The sequence below is a fragment of the Phyllostomus hastatus genome, unplaced genomic scaffold, assembly GCF_019186645.2.
Source record: "Phyllostomus hastatus isolate PE091 unplaced genomic scaffold, TTU_PhHast_1.1 phas_contig_38, whole genome shotgun sequence".
NCBI lineage: Eukaryota > Metazoa > Chordata > Mammalia > Chiroptera > Phyllostomidae > Phyllostomus > Phyllostomus hastatus.
Window position 1 is genome coordinate 32,936,101 of NW_025333869.1, and position 21,871 is coordinate 32,957,971.

A 21,871-nucleotide genomic window follows, 5' to 3' on the forward strand; every position below is an offset into this window, starting at 1 on the left:
GGCCATATAATTAAATATCTACTTTAGGACAAGTAGATATTAAATCCATAGGACATTGAGAAAATATATCCAAACAAGGACTATCTCATGCATATTAAAAAATTTGGTTGTGCTCTTTATGAAAGGAAAAGCACCCAAGGCCTTCTGTGAGGAGAGGGTGGGAGAGCTGATTTGGTAGATTCTTCTCAGTGTAAGAAATGGAAAGCCGGAGAGGCTTCCTGATGCCTTTTCAAGGGCAAGTCAGGTTAGGCCAGACAACCGAACAAGGGCCTCAAATCTTTGGCTCTATAATTCTGGTTTTTTTAAAGATTCCATACTTTCCCATTATGATTAATAACAACTCTTTAGTTAAAATTTGTGTCGGTCTTTAGGGACAGCAAGAAATGCACTCTGGGAAAATCCCCATTTGGCTGTCACCTTGGATGTTGGTGGGGAAAGAGTAAGGACGAGGTTTTCTGCAAGAAAGAACAGACTTCTAGGGTGAGGGGAGTCTGGAATTATAAAGAAACCTGACGTAAAAAGAACAGACGTTGAGAAATGCCTGACACGGAATCTCACCAGCCTGATCAGTAAGGCCACGATCTGAGTGACCCCGTGTTAGAGAGAGAGTGCAAAAAGCAGAGTAAGTGCAAAAAGCAGAGTAAGTGCGAAGAGCAGCATCACTTGCCACTTGGTTCTTTGGGAGCAAGACCAGGGTCTCCTAATGACATCGTGTGCCGCCAGGTTGTTTGTAGGAACTCAACGACTGCAGTTTTGAGTCTGCCCTCCCCAAGTGCTTTGAAAAGCCCTCGGTGGCTTGAAGGCAGAAGGCACCCCCTGTAAAGGGAGTGCCCGGAAAACCACCAGCCTAAAAACTCGGAGCTAGGTCAGGTGCGCTCGGGGGCGGACACTTTCCCCACAGCCCCACCCTATCATTTCCCAGGCCCGCCTACAGCCCAATCAGTGCCTTAAATGGGCCAGCGGCTCCCCACATCCCAGCCGGTACTTAGAACTCGGGTCTCCGAAAACTTCCCGGAGGGAGGCGAGGGGCGCCAGGCGCACCCACTGCGCCTGCGCGCGCCAGCTCGGAGGTCCCAGCACCCCCTCCCCCTGCGGTCGGGACTTGGTACGACCGGGCGGTTGGTGTCCTCTGTGGCTCCAGCCAGAGGCGGGCTTTTCAAATATTTGGCGGACTGGCAGCTGCCTAAGTTGTGGCGCTGGAGATGGAGGGGCTGACCCAGAGGGGTTCCGAGCTCGGCCCGGCGGGGCTTCCCGCTCAGCAGGTGAGTGAAGAGGGGCCCCGGCTTCAAGCCTTCGCGCTGTCGTTTGGTCTCGTCGTCGGGAAAGCCCCCACTCTGCTTGTCCTCTTATTCAACCGTGTCCAGAAACAAAGGACAGCGCTAGGAGACTGTCCTTTTGAGAGTCTAATGGAGCTTGGGAATCTGCACACACTCCCCGGTTTCTTGGGGAGGAAACAGGCCCAGAATGGGGAAGCGATGCCAGAGCCCCGCCGTGCGTTTCCGGGAGCACCTGTCCCCCGCCCCTCGTCACCCAAGGTTTGGACACTTGTCTTTGCAAGTGTAGGTGACGCAAGGGGAATGGGATCCTCGGGACTTCCCAGAAGCCTACCCAAGGCCAATAGAGGGCAGTTTGCTTATTTTCCTGGATTTGATGGAAAGCACAATTACTGGAGCAATGTCTACGCACAACATAAATTTGCAGGCGCGGGGTGGAGAAGCAAACTTCATGCAACCTCTGAACTCTCTTGATTTGAGAGTGGATTCTTTCTGAGTTGGTTATAAGTTTGGTGATTTTACTTAGCCTTGCAAATGTGTTAGAAAACTTTTTACTTCATATAGACCAGCATTGTTTTTTTGGCAAGATTAGTCATTAAAATGGTATCCTTTCTACTCTTAGCTATAACTTTAGGGTCTTAAAAGAAAACTTTGATGTCTTTAATAAAGGTGGGTTTTCACTTCCATTTTATCTCCACTTTCTTTTACCTGCTTCTGAAGTAGGTTAAGCCATATGAAATAGCCACTTTTGTAGGTCAAAATTGGCAGAATATTAGCAATTTTGTATGATCCAACAAATTATCTTTGCTTAGAAACCTGGCAAAACCTTTGTTTAGAAACCTGTTACTTTTCCAGAATCTTAAAAACCTTAGCAGATACAAAATTGTTAGGAAGCCTTCAATAGCACTGTGAAAAAATAAGCAAAACAGTAATCATTATGCAAAAAGTCCAGTGCGTTTGTTAGTAATTTTTGCTGTTTTATGCCAGCATTTTCAAATGTTTCAGACATTTTGATGTAAAATACTTCTTTTCTGCCCTATCTTGATATGTACTTTGTCCTGATTGTTAACAAGAAATCTTGATTTCTAGTGAATTGGCGATTTATGGCTCCTCTTGCTCTCATAGTGGTTGGTGTAGCAGTGAAAGTATATTTATTGAGCTGTCTGCAGCAGTAATATTTAGGAATGATGCAAAGTAGAAAAGAGGATGTGGTCATGAAAGAAATTTAGCTACATGAAGTGAAAATAAATATTTAAATATATAAGAGCTGGATTACTGTACTTATATACTTTCTGTCTGAATCTTAGAGAAAAATTGCAAAGTAGTAATAGGTTTCAACCTGACAGGGATATTGAGGGCCAAGAAGAGCTTTTTATACTTGACCAACACTGAGTTTTTATTTGGTGTACTTCCTTTGATATTAATGAACTTGCCATCTAAGAAGGAGGGATAGGAACAAAGACTTTGGTTCACTAGTGAAGCACCTGTCCTCAAACCTTGGAGTCATCTGTGACTACTCACAGCATAGAACAGCAACTGTCAACCTTTTTTGTCTCATGGCACAGAAACTATTACTGAAATTTTGTGGCATACCAGAAAAACTATTTTTTGTATAATTTTGATTCATTCACCCTGGACAGCTATTGTTATGTTGGCTGTTGCCTTTTTTTAAATTAGATAACTAAGGGAAAATAGGTCAGTTCCCCTGACTAAATAGTCAGATATTGTATGTTTTAAAAATTCTTGTGGCACTCTGGTTGAAAAATCACTGGCATAGAATATTGACTTCTTGAATCAGATTAAAGTAAAAACCAACTCTGCTTGCTGTGCAACCTTGAATAAGTTACCTGTCTTTTCCAAGGCCCAGCTTCCATAGTTGTGGAATAGGTAATATGCCAGTCCCAGAAAGTTGCTGGAATTTGAGAACCTCTTTAAAATATAATACTTAGCATAGTACCTTGCACTCAAGATGTGTTTGAGAGATGACTATTTTTGTTACTATCTTTTGTCCTATTTATATGAGCAGTTGGGGCTGTCACCTACCTTTTCTTATAAATGTTTAAGCTTTTAAATCTTAATAAATTTTGAGAAGTAATACAGTCACATTGTAGAAAAGTGAATGTATATAGAAACATGAATTTAAGAATTCTTTCTCCAGTTCCATTCCCCAGAGTGATTACTGTTTACAATTTTCAGATTTTATTCTGTGTATAAACAGTTCTTGCAACTTCTTTTAGAAAAATGCATACTGTATACATTCTTCTCCAATCTTTTTTCATCTTGGTTTCTTAGCTAACATGGTTTAACTATATCCATCAGGTGGCTGATGGTTTCTACCTGGGTTAGTACAGTTGTCTTGCCAAAAGCCTGACTTCATTTTTTTTTCTTAAGTCAGTGCTTAATTCATACACTTAGGCCATTTTCTTTGTACTTCCTTTGTGCTCTGTCTAGCTCTTAAATCCTAGTGAGTTTCTTTTTCTTACGTAATCTAGATTTTTACTTTTAAGTCATCTCCCTATTTCATTTTTAGCCTTGCCTTGCCCGTTTATTTTTATCAGCCTGACTTTAATACATTCCAGAGCAAGACAGTTTCATAGGCTTCTGTTGACTTGATTATAAGCAAGCCCTTATTCAGAAAATTGAAGAAGAAATGGCAAAAGGATGGCTCTCCTCTCCACCCAATCCCCTTCCCCCATTCTTTTTTTTTTCCTGGAGACTTTGATATTAATGAACTTGCCATCTAAGAAGGAGGGATAGGAAAAAAGACTTTGGTCCACTAGTGAAGCACCTGTCCTCAAACCTTGGAGTCATCTGTGATCCAGGCATCAAGGATTCAGACACTTGTAAGGGATTGATACAGGGGAATGTGCTTCTGTTATGGGTCTTAATCAATCTTGACTGCTGTAAGGTCCAGGAAGGAGCAGTGTTATTTTTAGCTTCTTACTCTTCCTTTTTGAGGTCAGTAAGCATCACCATTGAATGCCCAGTGGGTGCCCTCATTATGTGATTATTGTTTTCACTGTGGATAGCACTGGACATCAGCTCTTACCACAGGAGCAAATTGCATCCCTTATTAACTAAAGGCAGGTCCTTCGACTCCATAAAGTCTCTATTGGCTGGAGTCCTACAGCTTGAACAGAAAGGTGTAGGTACTGAAAGAAGTTGCATGGAGGATACAAAACTGGGTAATATACCAACAGCCCTCACAGGTTTATATCCAATCATCATAGAGCAGGGGAGGCAGAGTCACAGTTTAGTAAGTATGCTAATTTGGCTGGGTTAAGGATCAGCAAATTATTTCTGTAAAAGGACAAATAGTAAATATTTTCAGCTCTGTGGGCCAGATGGTCTGTTGAAATTACACAGCTCTGCCCTTGTAGCTTGGAAGCCATAGACACTACAAATGGGTGTGACTGTGCTCCAAGACAACTTTATTTACAAACACAGGCACTGGCTGGGCTGTAGTTTGCTGACCCCTGCTTGAAAGGGTAGACTGACAATATTAATATTTGCTAGATATATTTCATTTCCTTAATAAATATTTAATCTTAGAAATAAGGGTTTTTTAAAAAATCTGAGTTTACTTTTTTCTTCCTCTGTTCCTCAAGCCTCTATAACTTAATAAAGTCCTTATCAATAAATGATGAAAAGAAGACAGTCTTCATTTACAAGATGGAAACCCTGGAAACCCTAACTGATTCTGTAATGTGGCTGTGGCCATCTACTGGCTCCTTAAGGTGGTTGCAGCTTCCCCGATTGCTGTGGAATTTCAAGTCCTGCAGTGGTTCTCTGCTCTGGCTGTGTATTGAATCATCAGAGGGACTTGTGGGGAAAAATGCTCAGGCTCCACCCTCAGAAAGCCTAACTGTTTTGGCGTAGGTCATAAGCTTAGGTACTTTTTATGAGGCTTTCCTGTCTGCCTGAGGTAATTCTAATGTACAGCCAGCTATAAGACCACTGTGCTAGTTCAACTGGCTGCCTCACTGTAGCTTTTAAAAAAGCAAAATTGAATTTAATGGCATCAGATGGTATTTGTTTGTCTGTGAGGTGTGGGGGAAAGCTATTTATCCCAGCTTCAAGTTGCTCCCTATGTATACTCTCCAGTTCTAACCACCCTGCCAGAGTTTACTCATATTTCTGTAGACACATGGGTCACATAGATAGTGTTATAATTAATTACTAATTACATTAAAGGAGAATTTACTTCGGGCCTGACAAACCATAAAAACACGAAATGGAGCTGTTGAAGTTCAGTCATGTGTAAAGAAGGAAAACCATCAAATGCCTGCGTTTATACAGTACACCAGTTTTGAGTTATACTACAAGAGAAGATTTTTATATGTAATGTAATTACAGAAGATAATTAAACAGATCTGTTTTCTGCAAGTGACAAGTATATTGACTGATTTGAATAGTCATCTAGTTCAATTTCTCTTTGGGTAATGTTCATAGGCTATTGCTTCCCTAACTTTTAGCTTTTCTTTTTGAAAAGAGTGCCTTTTTAACATCTGGAACTTTCTAAATGTTTTTTTTTTTTCAATCCTTGCCCACGGACATGATTATTGATTTTTTTACACAGTGGGGAATGGAAGTACAAAGGGAGGGAGAGAAACATTGCTGTGAGAGAGAAACATCGATCAGTTGACTTTTGTACGCACCTGGACCAGGTACCAAACCTGCAATGTAGGCAGGTGCCCTGACTGGGGATTGAACCTGTGTGTGACCTTTTGGTTGTGGGACGAGGCTCCAACCAACTGAGCCACATCAGCCATGACAACATTTGGAACTTCTGTTATTAGATTCCATTCACCTTTTAAAATTTAGATTTCGATCCAAATAAAAGGTGAATTATGGGCTTCATTTTTTTACCACATAAACCAAGATGGTCATTTTATTTAAAAAATAGATGTATCAGAGCATTATTGTGTTTGTAGTATAGTATGTGATGGTTTATAATTTTTAAAAAGCCAATGAATTAAATCAGAAAAGTCAGTTCTCAGAATTTTAATGTTATGTGTGAAACTAGTATACAGAATTGGGCCATAACAAGATCATTGTATGGAATAAAAGACTTTCAGAACTAAAATTATTTTAGTAGTTTTATGGTGACTCTTAAAACTAAAATATATCCAAACCTATACTCTAAATCTCTGTTCCAGGTAGCTAAAATTTATGACATTTTCTAAGCACGGTGCTTTCACTCCGTTGCTTCTGAGATTTTATTTACATTGCTTACCATGGCAAGTAGCCTGTTCCTCCCCGAGCCTTAGTTTCTTTGTTCAGCATCTATTTTAGAAAGCTTTTCCTTTGTTAATTCAGTGTCATCAACCACAAGTTGCCATTCCACAATGCAGCTTATGTAAGATGTACATATGCTATGTTCACATTAGTTATTATATTAGTTTCCTGAGGCTACCATCATAAATTACCAGAAATTGATCCTCTTGTAGTTCTTCTAGAGGCCAGAAGTCTAAAATCAAGGGACCTGCAGGACCACGCTCTGCTGAAAGCTCTAGAGGAGAAAGAACCCTTCCCTTCCTTTTCCAGCTTCTGGTGGTTGCTGGCAATCCTTGGTGATCCTTGGCTTGGTCTCACTGTTCCACTCTCTGCCTCCATCTTCACATGAAATTTTCTCTGTATGTTTTTCTATGTCCTCACACATCATTCCTGTAAGGGCACCAGTCATTGAATTTAGGGTCCACGCTAATTCATTATGACCTCATCTTAACTAATTACATAAGTAAAACTAGAGCCAAATAAGGTCTCATACTGAGGTTCTGGAGGACTGACTGTTTGGGAGACACTATTCAGCCTTGTGCAGTTATGGTAAGAATATATCATGTTTCTTGCCTTGTTTCTGTTCTTTTTATCCAATAGGTTGTAAAGACTTCCAAATAAAGCAAGTAATTGAGGTTTTGCAAGGAGCTTTCAAAATAGCTCTATTTTTTATTCTGTAATACATGAACTTTGTTACTTTCCCAATGTGGTATGAAATTATAATGATATCTGGTGCATTTTCTACCTATTGGGGTAAAAAGAAATGTTATAATTTTGGATTTTTGCTATTTTAAAAAATGCTTTTCTCTCCCTCTTTTTTTTAAAGGACTGTAGCATTCAAGAAAAAATAGATTTAGAAATTCGGATGCGACAAGGAATATGGAAACTCCTCTCTCTGAGCACTCAGAAAGACCAGATTTTACATGCAGTGAAGAACCTCATGGTGTGCAATGCTCGAATAATGGCTTACACATCGGAGCTGCAGAAATTAGAAGAGCGGATTGCAAATCGAAGTGGAAGAGGGTTAGTGACATACTCTACTTATGGTGCACTGGAACATTTGAATTAAAAACATGATGTAATTTAACTTTAAGGTCAAATGTGAAATCAGCAAAGCCTTTAAAAAATAACTATCCTGAAGTAGTCTCTGATACCATAAACATTTTGACAGTGGAGCTCAGAGTAAACTTTCTACTAAGGCAGCACTTTTCACAGGGCAGTTTTTTGTGCTCAGTACTTCCAGATTGTAAAATTAAGTGGTTAAAAAGCAAGAAATGACAGAATATTTTAAGAAGGACCAAGAATAATAGTTGAGTATAAAGAAATGTAAATTAAAGGAAAAACTAATGGCTTAAAAGTATGCTAACAGAGAAGGTACTAGCTGAGAGTAATGGAAACTTAGGTATATAAGTTGAAATCAGTGGACAGCGAAATTAAAATGATATAAAATCTTATAGATAGAAGGGAACTTCAAAATCTGCTAGCATATTCTCTTCATTTGGTGAATAGAAGTCTTAGGCAAGTAACTACTAAGACGTGTAACTAGCTAGTGACAGAAGCTAATGAGAGGTTATTTGGGGTTGCTAAGTAACTTCTGTTTTTTGTTCTCTGTCACTTCAGTCCACACTTTGGAATCAGGTCTAGTATTTATGTATGAAATTTACATCATATCCTATTCACAATGGAGGTCTTACTTGGATTCAAGAATTAACTCAACTTAGTGGCTAGGTGTTGATTTCTTTTTAAAATATAAATAGTCTTACATTACTCATTGCTGATCAGTCTTAAAGCTCCACCATGGGTAAAAATTTCTTTTTAGACATTAGTGGCCTTTGGGCTGTTCACAGTGCCATTTTAAATGTTTGAAAAGTAAGGTAAAATAGAGATCAGAGAAAAAGGTTTTTGTAAAAATAAAATGTTGATGAGATTGTGATACAATAAAGCCTTGTGTATAAAGTAGCTAACATTTGTTAGCTGTATTTCCCCAGGATAGCTATTTAATCTTTGTGCTTCATTTTCTTCATTACAGTTGGCATGATAATATTTACATTTGAAAATTAAGATTATTTATAAAGACCTATTTTAATACCTTTTACATAATTAGTACTCAACAAATGTCAAAAGATTTTTATTAGTACTTATCCCTGGGATTATAAAATGAGATTATTCCTCTATCATAATATAGGAAAATAATTTTCAGACAAGATCAGGCGTGTTCAGGGTGCTATGACCATAGACAAGGAAAATAATTTTCAAATAGACATGGCATGCACTGGTTTAACTCAGCGTTTCTCAAACCAGGTCACATTTATCACTGAGGGTACAGGATTGTATGTCAGGAGATATGCAAAGCCGTAGAATAAATATGGCATATCTTACAGCATGAATTTTTAAGGTGAAACATGAGAAATTTAGAATTGTGGCATAGTTTGGTGTTTTTGTACTCATGGGGATGGGTATGTGTTCTTTTTCCCAGGCTTTATAAGGGTATTTTATCAAGGGAATGTATTTCAGTGGAAAAATTTAAGAAGCACTGGTTTAAGTACAGTGTGAGACTAAATATTATATCATCTCTCACAGTTATAGAGAATATTCACCTAGGAACCATATCTGTCCTCCAAATTTATGTTCTTTAAGTATTTACGGTGGTCTATCGGACATTTATTCCAAACCCCCCCCCCCCCCCGCCCCCGCCCCGTGTAATGCCTGAAACTGTGGAGAGTACCAAACCCTATTCAGTTTCTTTAACTCTGTTGGAAATGTGGCAACAGCTTCTTTATCTGCAGACGCAGCCTTTCCAGTAATTTTTATATTTCTCACCCCACAACTGTTCCTGAATCTATAAAACCATCCCCTATTTTTGCAGTAAATGGCTTTGTGTCACTTGTTTCAGGGGATCCCTTGCTAAAGTCCGCATACGGGCTCGATGCTGTCCAGCATAATACATTGCCCTCAATTGGGACAGGTTTTCTGTTCATTTCTTCTACCCACAAATTTAATGCCTTGTTCATCTTAACTAAACATTTACTGTATACTGTGCTGTGGCTGAAATGTTTTTTTTTTTTTTTTAAATCCTCACATGAGGATATGTTTATTGGTTTTAGAGAGAGGTGAAGGGGGAGAGAGAGAAACATCAATGTGAAAGAAAACATGGGTCAGTTGCCTCCTCCTGTACACGCCCCTACCAGTTATCAAACCTGCCTCTAGGTATGTGCCCTGACCAGGGATCAAACCCACGACCTTTTGGTGTACCAGGACGACACCCCAGCCAACTGAGCCACCTGGCCAAGGCTGTGACTATAATTTTTGTAGTTTGAGGTACAACTGCAGAACTAGCACAAATTTCCTTTTCCTTCTTCAAAATTTCATAGATAGAGTTGTTCTTACCACAGTGCTTGGTAACTTCAGCACAGTTTTTTTCTTGCCTATTAAGTTGAGAACTTCTGCCTTTGCTTTGGCATATCCAAATTGCCAGATCACTACTATTGTGCACTGGGGCCATTAAGTAAAATAAAGGTTACTTGAACACAAGCACAGTGATACCGTGACAGTTGATCTGATCACCAAGGTGACTAGTAAGTGACTAACGGGCAGGTAGGGTTTAACAGTGTGGATATGCTGGATGAGGAATGATTGATATCCCAGGGGGAACAGAGTAGGGTGGCGTCGGATTTCATCACACCATTCAGAAATGCGTGCAGTTTAAAACTTACAAATCATTCATTCTAGAATTTTTCATTTAATATTTTTGGACTGCAGTTGATTGTGGATAACAAATTGTGGGAATCAAAACCGTGGGTAAGAGGAAACTACTGTAAAGTGGATTGTGAGTTGGTCATTTTCTTAACTTGGCTGTATGACTTTTCTGAAGTTACTGATTTATAAAAATGTTAAATAAGGCCCAGGCCAGGCAGCTCAGTTGGTTAGAGCATTGTTCTGATACCCCATGTTGCGGGGTTCAGTCTCTGGTCAAGGCACATACAGGAAGCAACCAGTGAATGCATTAATAAGTGGAACAACAAATTGATGTTTCTCTCTCTCACCCTACCTCTCTCTCTCTACAAAATACATCAATCAATAAAACAGTTTTAAAAACACTAAATAAGTTGAGTCCCTGTTGAATGTATATAATGAAGACAGAAAAAATATTTTGGACTCTCAAATGAAGATATATATGATTTTTAGCTCCTTTACTGGTTATCTTTGATAGATGAAAATAGCTTTGATGCTGTACACATTTATATTTTTTCATCATTCATATAAAAACATTGTCTCCCTTAATTACTGAATTATTCCTATTTTTAGAGAATCTGGGTATTCTATATTAATTTTTTGTTTATAACTTCATTTTATCATGTACAGATATAACCTGAGTTCACTCAGGCTAGATATAAGCGAAAAGTGTAGTTCTTGCCTCCTTATTACATAAAAATGACCTGAAGATTAATGAGAGTCTAATAGTAGGGTTTTTGTTCCTTGAAGAAAATTATGTAAATTATGCCATTTGATTAGTCAAGCAACTATTTACCAATATCTATTACTTGTAGAACACTTACTAAGTACTCTGCTAGTATATCCTAATTTAAAAAAACAGGATTTGTCAAAATATGGGGATATGTGAATATTCAACAGTCAAATATTTTTTCTTTAAAGACTTAAAAGTATGTTCCTTAGTTTGGTTTTAATAGTCTTCAAGGTAGAAAAATGCTCTGTTTTTATATTGCTACCAGAGTTGAATAGCATTTTAATGAGTCTACTAACACTAGTCTACCTTCTCTAAAATTGTATGATAATATGTAAAAAGAAAAATAGAAATAATACATCTTGGCCTTTTCAAAGAGGAATCAGATTAGTAACAAATAGTATAATTAAGAAAAGTCTAGTGGAACAATTGCATCTGAATCTTCTAGATCATGGAATATGGATAGAGTTTGGTTAGGTAAGTAGGAGAAAGAAGCATCCTAAAAAAGGAAGATAACAAAATAACAGCTGAGGGTGGAAGATGAGCATGAATCATTCAAGAACAATGAAAAGTTATGTCTGGTTGAGGTTAAAGATCAAGCCAAAGTTGAAAAGGAAAGGGAAGTGTGATAGGAAGATTTAAGAAAATTTGGAATGCTAGAAAGTTAATTGGTATTGACAGCCTTTCTAGGTGCCAGACTTTGTGCTAAGATGTTCACAAATGCCGCATTATGAACTGAGAGATGTATGAGCCTATTTACTAAATAAATATTCAGGAACTAGGTTTTAGAAATATTAGGTAACTGTTTCAAAGGGCACAGGGTGACTCTAGCCAGGATGTGAACCCAGAGGACATGAAGCCTGAGCACCCCTCGCCTGCCAAGAAGCAGCCCATGTACTTTGTGCTACCCCAAGCTGCCCTAGTGAGTTCTTATTGGGCTTTACATTTATTTCATTGTTTATCCTTTATTGTTTTATTTTCTGCAAGAAAGAGACATCATAAAGTGGATATTTGGGAAGGTTATCTTACAGTAGAGTATTGAAAAGGATGGTGAAGAAAAATTGAAATAACCAATTATTAGGAAATATATTTAAGAATAAGACACACATAGACATGATCAAATAGTAACTTTTAATGAGAGAATTCAGGAGATCAGAACTAGTGCCTGAGTTTTGTGTTTTTCTAATCTCCACTCAGCGTCCTCTCAATTTATTAAAATAAGCAAATACTTTTACTTCATTTTACAGCCTTTTTAAATCAGGATTCCAGGAAAGAATTAAGCCCTAATGCCCTAAGTCATGCATTGTTGCATACAGTGACTTCACTTCTGTGTATCTAGAATAGTGTTAATTTTGTGTCATTCTTGGGAAAATTGGGAAAATAGTCATTCTTTGGTTTTGATAAGGAACCTCCCATTGACAAATCAGTTATATAGTCACATTTATTTTTTTAGAACTACATATCATATCTGAGAATATCGGTAACTAGTCAAATGTCCTAGAACCATAATGTCCTAATTATATAACAAAAGCTTGTTTTAATTAATTGCGTGTAGTTATAAAACACCTTCTGGTATAAGCCACTTATTTTTTTCATGCCTAAGTATGCAAAAGATACCCAGGTTTGTGTACAACTCACAATACAGTCAAGATGAGTCGAAAAAGTGGGATGTGGAAAGTTTTCTAGGTTGAGTAAACAGTAGATCATTAGGGTGAGGGGTGGAACACAGTTTACTGTCTCAGTTTAGGTGACAGGATTGCTTAGTTAAGATTGCTTGAAGCAATCTGTAAATTTGCTAGTCTTTCGACTGGTAACTAGACTGTTCTTACCTTTTCCCTGCTTGTTATAGCCAGATTATCTACTTATAAGACTGCTTGTGTCAGTCCCTTTTAAAAAGAAAGAAGCAGCTAATGATTTCCATTTACTAAAATTCTTTAGATAGGCATTACATTCCAGGGTCTTTGTGGTCTGGTTTCAAACTACTTTCATAGTCTTCTCTCTCCAATTTCTACTTTCCAGATTTATTTCAGTCAAATGCTACATATCTATCCCTTAAACAGTTCTTGAATTTTCTTGTCTCCAGTGCCTTTGCTTATACTGACACTTCCTGTCTTTCATTTCCACTTAATAAGACCTTTTTTGTTTTGTATCCTTAGTTTCTTTGGTGATTCTGTTTAGAAAATGATCATTTCTTTTTTTCTCCTTTGGTGGAGTGGATAATATTTACATACTAACCTTGTACTTGTATCTCCACCTTTGTTTTAGCCTTTGAGTGGCAATTGAACATGTATAGTGTTTGCTGTCCACCTTTTTGTTGTACTTTGCCAAATCATCTCTTGTTTGGAGGAAGCTCAGGAGCTAGTTAGTAGATTCCTCAACGTGAGTACATTTTTCCTTTCCGTCTTTCATGTTTACTTTTCTTTAGTTTTGGTACTTAAAGGGCAGCGTGGCTGGATGCAGATCCTTGGCAAACACCTTTCTTTGAGTTTCTTGAAATCCTTGCTCCATCGTTGTCTTGTTATCAACAAATTTAATGTCTAATTATTTTTCCTTTGCAAACGACTGATTTCCTTCCTTTGTAAATGACTTAGGCTTCCCTCCCTCTCTTCCTTCCTACCTTCCCAGAGGCTAAAAATAAATTTCTTTATCTTGAAGTCTGATAATTTTACTGAAAATGTCTAAGGCTGAGCATTTTGGTTTACTCAGGACCCTTTCAATATGTAGTTCAATTATTTTATTTTCAGAGTCTTTCTCAAGTTAAAACCTCCAGAATAAAGCATCAATTTTATCTCATTATTTTACTTTTCTTATTTAAGGACTCCAAATGCACAAAATTTGGATTTTCTTTGCTTATCTTTTATGTCTATCACTTTCTCTTTAATGGTTTTAAGCTTTTTATTCATTTTTTAAAATTTCTCATTCACCGTGTACTTTCATTTGTACACTAATTTGTGTACTTTCAGTTTTATCTCTTTGTCCTTGGGTACTTTGTATTTTTATTTCAGAAATGATTTTTTTCCAACTTCTTTCTTTGGCCCTTCATTTTTTCCTTCTTTTTACATTACATTTGCTTTACTAGTCTTAATTTTAAACTTGAAATTCCTGTTTTTTTTTTCATATTTGAGTAGCTTACTTAACTTATTTTGGAATATTGTGTTACAGTTTTTGTTCCTTATTTGTTTTTGAAGAGTGGGCGTAGAGGATTTCTATCAGCTGGAACATTGTACTTCTTTCTACTTTCATTTTATAGTAGCTTTGTATGGATATCTGGATCCCTTTTTTGGTCCCTAATATTCATGAAGTATGTAGGATGAAGGATTTTCCAGGGCCAAGTCAAATGATTGGGGTGGAGAGGGCAGTGGTGTAGAAGGGCTTACTTGGTTTCTTAGTTTAAGAGTATTTTCTATTTTGGGAACTGTGAAGAGAAATTTCTTTAATAAACGGTGCCCTTTGGGATGTGGGGTGGTTGGGTGGTAAATTGGTTTTCTGACTCTTTGATGGCGCAGTGGTACCTCAGTACTCATCATTAACCGTTCCAGAGCTCATGAGAAGTACGGGAACTGTTGTGTACTGAGCAAACGTTGAGTGCTGATAAACACTTTTTTCTCATCAAAGTGCAACAAGTACAGGGTTTGGCGAGTTCCGAAGCCAACGAGTCCCGGGATATGACTATATTTTGTTTCTTGGGGTTTTTAACTTCATTTGCTGTGCCTCCATTTTTCGTCATGGCCCAACCTTCAAAGGATAGAGACATACAACCTTCCCCATTTTATGTCTGTCTTCACAAGACTAACAATTTCTGAACCAGAATCTTTTGGAGCCGCTTTCTTTCAACTCTCCAGGGACCAGTACTGTTGTATACACCAGGTCTTATGTCCATTCTCGTTTCTTTTAGGGGAGATCACAAGTTGATACTGTGTTTTGCAATGTGTACCTGACTCTTTACTTGGGTAAGACCTCCAGAAGCTGGGTTTGATGGTTTCAGCTGTTAATTTTCACATAGTAGTTTCTGTTTTCTAGTTATGCTATAGATGTGGTTGATAGGTGATTTTGTTTGCTTTCCTTGTGGATCTGAAAACCTTTGTAGGATGCCTGAAGAGATTGTGATTTCGGTGGCTACCATTATCTTACAGGAACTGGGAAGTCATACTCTGACCATTAACGAATGTTTTAGTGCCTCTTTCACATAAGCTCCAAGTTAAATACTGAAGCCAAAAATATAAATACAAAGCAATCTTTGTATTTGTGTAACATTTTCAAGAATGATATAGAATACATATAAAATATTATTCAGTAGCTTTGAGGTAGGTAGTTATTTCCTCTATTTCACAGATGAGGGTGCTGAGGCTAAGAGGTTAGCAGCAACTCATTAACATAACTTGTTACTGATGGGTAACATTCAACCCTGAGACTTTATTGTGTAAGTCTACTGCCTGCTCCATCAAAATGATTATGTCTTATTTCACTTCATTCAACATTTACTAAACATTTATGGAGTGCCTTAGAATGTACTGTATATTCTAGGCACTGGTGATTCAGCAGTGAACAAAACAGACCAAAAAAAAGCTCCGTTCTTACAAAGCTTACAGTAGTGATATTCTCCCCTTGTCCCCACTTTCCAATATAATGTTGTTTTAACTTCCGAAATATTCTATTTGACTTTGTAAAAATAATACTAGTCAAAGTCACATATAGAACCTAAATATATGTATCATTTAACATTATTGTGATTTTAGTAATGCCACAATAACTAATTTCTTAGACTATAGTTGCTTATGTACTGTAATTAAAAAAGGAAAAAGAATAGGTTGCAAGAGAAAATTCTATACTGCTGGTATTTCTACAGTAGAACACAGTGTAGATTAAAGACATTACTGATTTTGTAAACTGTATTATTTAGTGTCATTTGAAAAGCATTTATGTCAAAGTTTGAAAACTCATCCTCTTAATTTAAGATACTTTGAAGGTATTAATTTTATACCACATAGTGTTAGAATGGTTTAAAATTCCCTATTAAGCATTTCTGAGTGTTTCAGTTTTTCACTGATTTGCATTAGAGGTGAAGAATTTTATAACCTGCTTTCAAATAATAGAATCCCATTTAGAATTCTTTTATTACTTCATTAAGAAAATATAAAATACTTTTTATCATTGTGCTGTTTCTCATTATAGTTTGTTAATTTTGCAAAGAAATGCTGTTTTACATTCCTACGTGGAACAATATAAAATAGGGTAATCTGTAGTTACTCGGTCAATTTTAATACAGGTTTTTGAGCAACAAAGTAGCTGATTGGCACCCTCTGTTGGTTATTTTATTTACCTACATGCAGTAATATAATAAAGATAAAAGTTTGTCTTTTATATTTTTTTCTGCTTTTTAAATTAGCATTACAAATCTCAGCAAAATAATACTCCAAATTGGGTTTCTAAGAATAAGGTACACTATTATTTAGCTCTGCTTTTATTTGAATAATTTTGTGGTTATTTGCTTTTTCCTCAGGCTGGCTCTCTAATTATAGCATTTAGAATTGGCATTAACATTGCAGATTTTTAAACAAGTATTTAACTGTAGCAAACTATTAGCTACAGTAGCACATTATTAAACAGATAATGTTTAACAATTTTATTGTCAATTTGGATTAATTATAAAATATCACATTTTAGCACCCTAAATAACAATTTGAGGAGTTATTTGAATTGAAAATAATTCAAGCTTCAGAAAAATGAGGCTAAATTACTTCGGTTCCTCTCTAATTTTTTTAACAAGAGATTTAATTATTCTGTAAGATTATATAGTTAATTGGATTTATGTTATAGTTTGATAATATTTATATATAATAACTTTGTTGATTGGTCCTAGAAATGCCAATGCAAGTAATTTATAATTATAGGGAAGAAAGCTGTACTTTGCCAGTTGGTTGAATAGTTGGGAAGAGAAAATTTTTTTTGGTAAATATTCAACAAGTCTACTTTTGGTCGCTCTAGTATTTCAGAATATTACTGGTCTGCCAAAGCCTCAAGTTTAATCCAATTTAATAATAGCTAATGGATCTAAACTTGAGCATAAGCTATGACCTATTCCATAACACTCAAGTTACTTATCATATTAGAACTTCCTTATATTTTTCATTGAAATAAGTATTTTAAGAATTTATATTATGCATTGCTCATATAGAAGGTGTTTTCAGAAATATTACTTACAAATGCCAACCAACTATATTTGTATTTGTATTCCTTGTTCCAATTTAAGAAAATTGAGATTTGTGTTTGATTTCTAGTGGGCCTGTCAGTATATTATTTTCACCAAAGCATAGTAGACTATTCAGTTGAATTTTCCACTCTCTGATGAACTAATAAACAAGTTAATGTTCTTCAACATGACAAACTAAACTTAAGTATAAAATGTTGAACTTGACTCTCTTAAATTTTGACTCAAAACATTGTGAAATAATCAATGAGGACTTTTTTATTTCATTGAGTGAATTCCATATTTTAACATAAATACTGGTGTGTTCACAAAGTAATTAGATAGGATTCTGAGAATGTATGTCTTTAAGTCTACTATATTACTCTACCTATACCTAGTATGCGAGTGTGTAAATACCATGTAAATGTACCACATAAGTTTATCATCCTAAATACATTAGTAAATTATTGGGTTGGCCAAAAAGTCTGTATGTTTTTTTTCTGTAAAATTAAATGATATATTTTTCATTTTCACCAATAGCTTCATTGATTTGGATATTTTGAGTATGTGACATGTGTAATATAACATTGATTATTCTGAATTAATGTCTCAATTTTGTTGCTATCAACAATGACTGTGAAGCATTGTCCAGTAAGAAATCTCCAGCACATAAGGTCTACAAACTACAAACCACTTTTGACATGTCCGATCAGTCACAGCACCTTCTCCACACACTGCACAAACCTTTTTATGCATTTCATTTACTTTTTTACTTTTCTTGAAGTAATAAAGCATAATATGCCAAAAACGTTATATATTTTCTTCCATCTTCAATATTAAAATGGCTACATAAAAATTCACCAATTTGATAAGTTTTTTAATGCACACTGATAAGACAGCTGTCATGATACAATCTAACAAAATTGTTTTGATGAAGTTAAAGACAACTAAGTGCTAGTAGAGCCATCTTACAGAAATAATAAATGAAATTGTTGGCCAACCCAATATTTTGGGTCATTTGAAATATACTTCACCTATAATACTTATGTGCTTAACCCAGTAAGAGAGTAAGAAAATAGTACCTTGATATATTTTATTTTCAAATTTGGACACATGATAATGAATACATGCAGTCTTTTTAACAAGCCTCCTAAATGACACACAGTGAGATGGTGTCATACTCTTGCAAATTGGTTAGATACACTTCAAACTCCCACCCAATCTTTCTCTAAAAGCCTCTTAGAAAATCAAGCAGTAGTCAAATGAAAAGTTTCTATCTTATATGTACTTGAAGTACCTAATTAAATTAGCTAACAGTTAATTAGCTAACTAATTTAAATAAAGACCCCCCAAAAAAGTGCTAAGAAGAGTACTCTTGGAAATACTGGTCTAGAAATGGAATGCTAATCTCTAAATGCAGAATATTAAGAAGTAGGATATTGGAGAAATATAAAAGGGAGGGATTGATTTGGTCTAATAGTAGATATCTATTTTAAAAGATTTTTTAAAATGGTAATAGTATATTTATTTTATTTTATTTTTTTGTAATAGTAAATTCTAAAGTCAGGCCTGGGTGTGTTTTATATACCAAGAATTTCCTTTGAAACTGTTTTCTGTTGTCATAATAAAATTTTCCTCTCCACATTTTATTTTCTCTACAGAGCCATCCCTTCCTTTTCCACCTTAGTTAATTTTAGTTTGTTGGAACTTCAAGGAAATGAATTATTGTCTTACTGCATATAAATATAGAACAGAGTTATTTTGATATTTGTTATATTTTATGAGGATAAGATACTCCTGGGTAAGAAATTTATGATTGGAACATTCATTAACTTTTTGGGGCAAGCTAGAGATATATTTCATGAAATGGTGATTCAAGGTATTACACTTCCTGGGACATGGACAAATATTGTAAATATTGTTTATAAATGTAAGGAATCACAAAAGGCTTTCATTGTAGAGTAAACTAGTATGTAGGGAAGGTAAAGCTTTTATGAAAAATCAAAGAGAATAGCTCTCTATATTTCCTTTAAAACCAGTTAGCTGTTGACTAAACATCTCAAGATTTGAGTCAAGTTCTAGTTCATATTAACTAGAAATCATTATTATTCATGGATACGTGTTTGCTTTTAGTATTTAGACATTTTGTGAAAGATTGTTCAAACAGTTGCATACTAGAAAAGATCTTTTTTTCATTAGGTGTTTTCCTTTTGACAGTGATGTGAACTTTGAAAATAAAGAACGAACAGCATGTAAAGGAAAGATTGCCATATCAGGTATGCGATAGATCATTTTTATGTTCCTGAACACCTTCTATAAAATAACGTTCTAGAGCTGGTATGGTTTTTAAAATTTTCTGTGCCCATTCTCTTCATTTTATTTTGCATACCTCTATCAAAATGCTGTTTTAAAATGCTTCTCGTCTTTATGCTCTACAGATAAATAAAATTTTACAAACAATTTGAGAAACCCATTTCATATGTATTACATATATTATGCTGTTTTCTTTTCAGTGCAGTTTTATGAAATATATAGGGTGGTTCTCTTTTTTTGTAAACTCAAAGGTTAAATGACTTCCTGTAAGTGTTTGAGTTGGGCTGCAGACTCAAGTCTTTTGACTCTCCACTCCTTTTCTGCTTAAAAGTTTCAATGTTTTTAATGCTTATGTAGGCTAGAAGTTCCATGAGGGTTGGAACTATGTTTGTTTTGTTCATCATTATATACCCAGAAGTAACACAGTGCTTGCACATAGTAATTGCTCAGTAAATATTGATTGGATGGATGACTTCTTCATGCTTGTAGGATAAAGACCAAACATTTCCCCAAGAGTTTTCTATTCTGATCCAACTATTTTTTTCTAGCTATATTTTCTACTATTTCTATACATAAGCTGTCTGCTTTAGCAAGACATTTCTCTCCCTGTTCTGCCTGCACACCCCATGCTTCTGACACCCAGTTAGCTCTTGAAATAACTATGTTGTAACTTCAGGATCTGTTTGCTCATTTATAAGGTCCTCCCTGTTATTCCAGTTAGAAATGATGTTTCTCCCCTGAATTCCTAATACAGTTAAGAGACTCTTTACCACTAGATGGCACTTACGCTGTGTTGTCTCAGTTTCTCCAAAGTGTTAAGAAAGCTAAAGAAAGACAATGGCTTGCAGATGCCATAGATTGAAGTGAACACATGGCTGACTTGTGTGTACGCTAGTTAGATAATGCACCTTGCACAAATACCGGAAAAAGCAGGCTTCCATCGGTCCTTAAGTAATAACTGGGTTGTGTCATTGGCCAAAAGCCTTGTTTTCTTAGCTCCAGTGACCCTGCTGCTGCATTTCAGGCCCTCTCACTCAAAGAATTTTTTTTTTAGAAATGTCCTTATGTGTAAACAAAAATTCTCATAGAGGAAGGACAGACCTGAATTTTACATACAATATAATTGTCCTGAATCAGAGGAATTTCCCTCAGCAAAAAATTCTTCAGAAAAAGAACTGAACTATATAAAGATTTGTTGCTTGTTTTATATTTATTTATATTTTCATCTTTCCAATTATAAGACTGGAATAAAATGTCTTATGCCTCTTGTATCCTTTTGATGCCAAACACAGTACTTTTACATACTAGTTGGTCACTGTATTTAAAGTATTTTAATGTGATAGGTAAAATATTATAGGTCTTTAAAGGAGATTTTCTAAAAATACTTAAATGTAATCCTTTATTTCTTGCCTACAGTGTAGTACTACTCAGTACACAACTGAGACATGTTAAATTGCTATTGAACACTCAAATGACACGATAGAGTTAACATCTGTTGTCATTCGATGATAGTTTATTGACTGCAGCAATTGATGGAATTAGTGTTAACTGTACATTTAGAAGAGTGCTCAAGTAAAAGCATTTAAAGTAAGAGGAAACACTATTTTTTTGACCACAGATACTCAAGTATAGAAATTAAACTTAATTCTTCATGTGTTCCTTTTTTCCAAAAGACAAGTTTAAATTAAATTAAGGAACTGAAAGTATCTGAAAATGGGATGCATATATAATCTTTGCTTAGACAGTTATATCTTGCCTGTATATTTGTAAAAAATAAAAATTGAAAATGAATTCACTTTTTCTTTTTTTAATAATGTTTCTGAGACTACATCAACTATCAGGAGAAAATAGCTGGGTTTTCATTTCCAGCTTCACCACTCACGGGGAAGATCTTTATAAAAGTAAAAAGAATAATTGAGGTTTATTGTGATTATCTGCTAAACATCAAATAATTGCATTGTGTTAAAGTTTTCTGAGCTTATTCACTGTCTACTAATTCAGTGACTAAAGCCAAATCAGTTCACAAGTGCCTCAGTTTTTATTTTTGAAAATTATGGTAGATAAACTTGTAGGGCCTGATAGCATCAAGTTGGCCATCCTATTAATAGACTCTTTCAGTTTTCCACCTAGATGTCAATGAAAACATAAAAAAAAAGACAAAGGTCAGAGCACTGTAAACTAAAACTGAGTCAACCATTTGCCAGAATCAGAAAGGAATTTCTACTATTTGAACCTGAATTAAGAAACATAGTTGGTGGTTCATACATTTTTTGTCATCTGACAGTACTTGACCACCTGGGACACAGACGTGCCCACCTTCTCTTGAGGATCTAACATAACTAGGCACGGGCGAGGGTA

At 35.8% G+C, this 21,871-nt stretch overlaps 1 protein-coding gene across 1 annotated transcript in view; it reads left to right on the forward strand.

The window, feature by feature from the left end:
* Window positions 1-985: 985 nt before the first annotated feature.
* RTKN2 (rhotekin 2) overlaps window positions 986-21,871 on the forward strand; it is a 69,141-nt gene continuing 48,255 nt past the window's right edge. Inside the window, exons 1-3 of the mRNA XM_045841797.1 lie at window positions 986-1,262; window positions 7,378-7,574; window positions 19,418-19,476. Of these exons, the coding sequence (XP_045697753.1) occupies window positions 1,203-1,262; window positions 7,378-7,574; window positions 19,418-19,476 (316 nt within the window). The 5' untranslated portion in view covers window positions 986-1,202. The remainder of the gene's footprint in view (window positions 1,263-7,377; window positions 7,575-19,417; window positions 19,477-21,871) is intronic.